We start from the raw sequence: 6992 nt of genomic DNA on the forward strand, positions 1-6992 counted from the left end.
TTTATATATATACACCTAGAAAATAAAAGTAAATATATGAGCAAATCTAAAACAAATAGAAAAGCTGTAAAATTTACTTTAAATAAGCAAACAGTGTCTATACATACCAATATACGTATAAAAATATGATGTCTAGTATGAAGATTTGTGTCCAAAAGAACAAATTTGTGACCTACATAAATCTTGTCCTATAAGCTAGTACTACATTGGACATTTTGTTACCATAGTAAATTTGTTTGCACCAAAGGTAGATGTTGAAATACTAGAGTTTGTTTTTTGAGGCTAATAGAGCCTACCCTATACAAGAATCTGATTGATGCCATGCCATACCATACCCAACTTTCTCTGAATAACTTCTCATCACTGACACATTCAGCTACCTATGTAACCATGTCTCTCCTTTTCTCTCTCTCTAAAGTTTCCAACTCAATGATAAATGAGGAAACTTTGAATTGAAAACGTGGCGCAGAAAGTAGAAGTAGAACAAGGAGAGAAGAATGGGTCAAGGTCTTAGTTGCAGAGGGAGTCATGAACATGGACTCTTTCGTGCTGTCCAACATGGTCATCTTCAAACTGTTGTTACTTTGTTGCAGAAGCATCCTTCTCTTATTCATCGTACTACTGTTTATGACCACCATTCCCCTCTTCATATTGCTGCTGCTAATGGTCAGATCCAGGTTGGTTTTTTTGATGTTTTTTATCAATTGGGTTGTTGGAAAGATTGTGTTTTTGTTTTTGAATTTTTGTGGGTGATTTGCAGGTTTTGTCTAGGCTTTTGGATGGATCTGCAAATCCAGATGTGTTGAATAGGCAAAAGCAGGTTGGTTTTTGGAATGTGATTTGGTTTTGAGTTTGGTTTTGGTGGCATTAATTGATGAATTGAATGTGAGTGAAAAGGGGAATCTTTTTGTGTTTTTAGCTTATTTTTAATTGCTTTTTGAAATGGTTCAGACCCCGCTTATGTTGGCAGCGATGCATGGAAAAATTGATTGTGTGGAAAAGCTACTTGAAGCTGGTGCTAATGTATGTTAGTGTTAGATTTCATTTTCCCTCCATGTTTCATTTCAATTTCATGACTTTTTCTTTTAAAAAAAAGAAAAGAAAAAGCTATTTTATTAAAATAAGTGATTATGAAAAATGATCAGGTTTTAATGTTTGATGTGTGTCATGGAAGAACTTGTTTGCACTATGCTGCTTACTATGGTCATTCTTCTTGCCTTAAAGCAATACTTTCTGCTGCTCAAACTAGTCCGGTCGCTGCTTCTTGGTTAGTTCTTTTCTGTTTTTGGAATTGATTGCTTTCTTAATTTGAAATATTATACAGAAATAAGAGTTTTATTGATTGTTGTAGGGGGTTTTCGCGGTTTGTGAATATTAGAGACGGTAGGGGTGCTACACCGTTGCATTTAGCAGCTCGTCAAAGACGGTCTGAATGTGTGCATGCTTTGTTGTGTAGTGGAGCTCTTGTTTCTGCTTCGACTAGCAGATATGGGTAATGATCTATGGAAGATGTGATGATGAATGACGAGCTTTGATTTGGTGTGTTCATATTGTTTTCGGGATTAATATGTTTTGGTATTTGCAGATGTCCCGGGAGCACTCCTCTTCATCTAGCAGCTAAAGGAGGATCTTTGGATTGCATCCGCGAACTATTAGCATGGGGTGCAGATCGTCTTCAACGCGATGCATCTGGGTATTTTTCATTTTCGTCGAAGTTTTTGTAGCTCGTTCCTGAACCGCGTTATCTCGAGTAACATTGTTGTGATTATGCAGGCGTATACCGTATGTGGTTGCTCTGAAGTACAAACATGGAGCATGTGCAGCATTGCTAAATCTTTCGTCTGCTCAGCCTCTTGTCTGGCCGTCGTCATTGAAAATTATCAGCGAGCTTAATCAGGAGGCTAAAGCTCTATTAGAGCAGGCCTTGATGGACGCAAACAGAGAAAGGGAGAAAAACATATTGAAAGGAAGTCCGTACTCCCTTCCGTCTCCATCACACCCTGATCAGATTGACGATAATATCTCTGAGGTAATTCGACACCATTCGAGTTCGTACCAACTATTTCAGTTTACTACATTGCTCATCAATGAGCGCGCTGTCTCGTAGTTGTAGTGATGCCTTAACATACTCGGTATATACTTATCGCGGGATCTGATGAAATTTTCAGGTTAGTGAGACGGAACTATGTTGCATCTGCTTTGAGCAAGTGTGTACAATTGAAGTCCAAGACTGTGGCCACCAAATGTGTGCACAATGCACACTAACACTCTGTTGTCACAACAAGCCGAACACATCGACCTCTCAACCAACCCCGCCCGTCTGTCCGTTCTGTCGAAGCGCCATATCTAAACTGATGGTGATCAAGATAGAAACTCACCAAGACATCGACCTAGACGGTACACCCGATACCACTTGTTTCAAGCCAAGCAAGTCACGAAAATATCGAAACATGAACGAAGGCTGTAGCAGCAGTTTCAAGGGAATGTCCAATGTAAACTCATTCGGAAAAATGAACGGCCGTGGTTCCGGTATGATTGCTTCCGATAACGAGTGGGTTGATGATAAGCCACAATGATGGTCCTGCTGCTGCTGATTTTGAGAAGTAAGCAAAGAGGTTATATCATATATGAATCATGACATGTTGTAAATTGTAATGTCATTAAAATTGAGAAAAATCTTATTTCTCATTATTTGAGGTCTAAGAAAGACCATAAAGTATTTGCTTCTGAATGTAACAAGAAAATGAGCAATAAAATATGAAAGGAGAAAAGCAAGGTTCTATTATTGGATTCATGTGATTATGTCTACATCGATATAATAATTTCTGCACTACCTACCTGTACTGAAGGAAACTTACGATTAATATAACAGAATCAGGACAAGTTTATATGTCAGTGTCACTGGGGCCTCACTATGCTACGGATAACTAGTTGACAAATCAGCATTAGTATCATTGTTACAAAATCTATGAATAATGACTAGTGACTGGATTTAAAGTCTTGTGTCTGTTGTAATAATTTCATAAAGAAAATGACACATTATTATGGGCACTTGTATAATGTATCATAGGTTAGTGACATTTAAATTTGGAAAATATCTTACCACACCCTTTGGATATCTCACACACCATGCAGTTATGTCCTTATGTTTTCGTAGATATACCTCCGGAAATACTTTTTTTTGTTTAACGTTGTTTGGTTCCGTAGATGTACATACAGAAGCTTCCGTAGATGCATCTATGGAAGCATTTGATGTTATATTTGTACCAGACTTCTCCTCTCCCTATTATTCACTTTCTCATTTCAAAACTCTCAAACTTAAAAATCAAACTTCCACCGAAGTTGTTTTCTTCCTCTTGAGTTCGGGCGATAACGTCAAAATCAACTACCAACACATTCCAACAAGTTCCAAACTCCATTTAATCGGTAAGTTTTCGACATTTTGAGTTATTTTACAGTTTTTGTAATAGAGATTGAATTCGATTTTTAGGTGTAGAAGTGATTGAGTAGTGTAAGAAATATGGTTTAGAGATAATGTATGTACTTTTTCATGTGTAAAATGGACGGTCAATCCATTAAAAAGGCGTTTTTAACCCTCTGCAACAGTGACCAGACGCCATTGTTGTGTTTTGGAGGTTTTAGAATCTTCCGTAGGTCCATCTACGGAAGAATGGAACGTTGGGTCTTTCTGTAGATGCAACTATGGAAGAAACCCATTTTTTGAAATGTAAGGTACTTCCGTAGATGTATCTATTGGATAAATAAATTCAGCGTCACCCTTAGGGATTCGAATGGGCTTAACATCCAAACCCATGGCGCCTGGAGAGAGCTTACAAACCTCGCTTTGGGTGCAACCCCCGAGGGCTCAAACTATAAGGAAATAAAATTGCGCCCTCACTAACAGCAATTACTTTTAACGCAGTGGTAAGCGCTTGATCCTACAACATCTACGAAAGATTCTGATATTTTTTCTTTCTCTTTCTTGTTATAATTACCTAGTAACTAACTCGATTTTATTAAATTACAATGCAGACATTATAGTCGATCATCCAGACAGACTTTTACATGGAAGGACTGCACAACATGCATCTGTGCAGCGTGAACGGATGCATGTAGTATCAGAGGTGCCTGATGGAGCTGCCGTTTCGGCTGATGTACTTGCTACACCCATTTAAACCAGGCCTTCTCCATCTGTTCCAATCGAGGGGCCTTCCCTATCCATTCTAGTTGACAGGCCTTCTCCATATACTACTATATCATAGAGGTCTCGGGATGATGCTCAGGATTCCTCACAGATTCCCTCCGCCCGCAGACGTCGACGGAGCAGTTCTTCGACTCCTGTGCCTGTGCCAGTGACGGCCGATGCAGGATCTTCGGTGCCATCTGTTGAGTTTCACGAGGATGATCCGGTGCCGGAGCATGTCTAGTACCCGAGAGTCCTATAGATGCGTCTCTGTTGACAGGGTATGCAGATCATTCCGCTAGACATATCAGGGACGGGGAGGTAAATTTTCTTTGGTTATTACTTATTGAATTTTTTCTTCAGTTTTTTTTACTTTGCTTATTAATAACAATGTTTTTTTTGGAAAATTTCAAGATAGGGATCCCCAGAGGTTCTACAACCACGGCCGGAAGATTTCCGCTCTCGCGCAGCATGACGAGCCGTGATTCCGGGATGCACTCGCAGCTTATGGGCTGAGGGACCTCTGCACCGTAGGCTTCCAAACGATCCAAATGGGATAGTGATGGCATTTGCAGAGAGATGGCATCCAGATATCTCGTCTTTTCATCTTCCTCACCGTGACATTACCATCACTCTGGACAACATTGCATGCCTCCTGCATCTACATATCATTGGTACCCTCCTTAGGCTGACGAAGGAGGAAACGATGGAAATATTGATTGAGGAGCCGGGGGCTGATCCTGATGATGCGCTTGAGGAGGTGGAGAGGACCTGCAGGTAGGGGTGGGAATAGGTTAAACCGGCCTACAGGGGCCTATAGCCTAGCCTACTTAAGTTTAGGCCGAGCCAGGCCTATTTAATAAAGAGGCCAGGCTTAAGCTTTTTTAAAAGTCTATTTTATTAAATAGGCCAGACTTAGACTATTAAAACAGCCTATGAAGCCTTATAGGCCGACTTATATTTTCATATATATTAGAGACATGCTAAATAGGTTGAACCATATATATATATATATATATATATATATATATATATATATATATATATATATTAGAAAAAAGACTAAAGAGGCTTGCATATATATTAGAACAAAGGCTAAATAGGCCGCCTTATATATGCATATATAGGCCGACCTATAAGACTTCTTAATTAATATGGATTAATTAAGGCTTTTAAAAAGGCCATGCCAAAAAACTGAGCCTATGATAGGCCATAGGCCATACTTAGGCCTTTTAAGTTTATCGTAAGCCAGACTCAGACCTTCAAAAGCCTAGCCTAGCCTATTTCCACCACTACCCGCGGGTCGCACATGAGGTTTCACACCTTGCAGCAGATATATGATGCGGAGCTTCTTGCGGCACATCAGGCTGCTAGTGACGAGGTAGAGGCAGATATACACAAAGAGCGGGTGTTGAGATGTTACTTATAATATTTGATAGGAACTCAGCTCTTTGTGGACACGAGCTCGACGTACACATATGTCGTTTACATTACGTACTTATCAGATATCGCACATGTCCATGAGTACAACTGGGGAGAGGCTACACTGGCGTATACCTACCACAGACTCGGAGAGGGATGCATGTGAAAGGAAATGACTGTGGCTAGCAGTAGTATTCTCTTAGTCGTAACAATCTTATATCCTTCTACATTTTCTCAAAGTCTAATATATATTTGTGATAGTATGTTTGATCACCGTGTTTTTTCCAGGGTTGGATACTACAATACTTCCCTAACATTATTGGCTAGTGAGAGGTGTCGGGTTACACTGAGGCCATGCCGCATGCTAGAGTCTTCGCCCACTCAGAGGGAACCAGGTGCCGGTTCCTTACATGCACTGTCTGGACTGCAAGGCCGTTGAGGACATTCCATATGACTTCTATGATGATCACCGTGAGATGGCTCTGTGGGATGACATCGCCCTATATTCTGGATGGTTGGTTGTCAATTCGACCATTATTGTTCGTTATCTTTCGGAGCGCGTCATGCGTCAGTTTGGCTTCCAGCAGACGATACCCCGTCATCCTTCTGACTCCGCTCCTATCACCATGACCCGTTGGCAGCTAGATGAGGTCTTTGCAGACTGGGAGCACCACATGGTTCCTGACGAGGCTCGGGAGACCAGATTAGAGGTAGACTGGAGCTGCATTGACAGGTACATCACGTGGTACTACAGAGTGTCACACCCATACATACTTCCCATCGCACCTGGATTACCGCCCAGACCAGCCTACGAGGAGATTTTGCGTACTCATCAGGCTCAGATGGACTACACTTAGGATGTTCTTCCTCGATATCCTAAGATAGCTGACATGGCGCGTGAAGGCATTGCCGATGGTTTATTCTCCGAGGGGTCTGATGGTAGGCTTCTAGTGGAGGGTATCATTAGGGTGACAGATGAGGCATTTTTGTACCTTAGAAACTGTGCCAGAACAGGTGAGGCACTCGACGGTAGAGGTAGAGTACTAGCTAGCACACGACGCGGTGGACGCGGAGGGGGAAGCGGAGTCAGAGGCAGGGGAGAGGCGCAAGATGATGTCCGACACACAGTAGTGATGCTGGTGATTTATTTGATATATGTATTTTGATTTCATTTATGTATGAGGTTTTGATATATGTATTCGACATTATTGGCCGACGATTTATACAATGTATTTTTTTGGTGTACTATTTACTATTGCCTTTAAATTGCATTACTTTAATTCATTGTAATTGGGGTTTCTATTGTTGTTATAAAAATTGAATTTTGGAGTGAAATGTATGTCATTTGAAAATATAGCAGACTATTCCGTAGGTGCATTTACGGAAT

General features: G+C 40.8%; 2 protein-coding genes across 2 annotated transcripts; both read left to right on the forward strand.

The window, feature by feature from the left end:
• Positions 1–231: 231 nt before the first annotated feature.
• LOC131607025 (putative E3 ubiquitin-protein ligase XBAT31) lies at positions 232–2799 on the forward strand. Its single transcript, XM_058879087.1, has 8 exons — positions 232–677; positions 761–820; positions 952–1023; positions 1146–1267; positions 1352–1492; positions 1586–1693; positions 1774–2029; positions 2169–2799. Exons 1-8 carry the CDS (start codon positions 498–500, stop codon positions 2574–2576), a joined length of 1347 nt encoding a protein of 448 aa, XP_058735070.1. The 5' UTR covers positions 232–497; the 3' UTR covers positions 2577–2799.
• A 3216-nt stretch (positions 2800–6015) lies between these two features.
• Positions 6016–6462, forward strand: LOC131605153 (uncharacterized). The gene has a single exon (XM_058877543.1). It carries the CDS (start codon positions 6016–6018, stop codon positions 6460–6462), a length of 447 nt encoding a protein of 148 aa, XP_058733526.1.
• The last annotated feature ends 530 nt before the right edge of the window (positions 6463–6992 follow it).

Source organism: Vicia villosa, linkage group LG5, assembly GCF_029867415.1.
Source record: "Vicia villosa cultivar HV-30 ecotype Madison, WI linkage group LG5, Vvil1.0, whole genome shotgun sequence".
Classification (NCBI taxonomy): domain Eukaryota; kingdom Viridiplantae; phylum Streptophyta; class Magnoliopsida; order Fabales; family Fabaceae; genus Vicia; species Vicia villosa.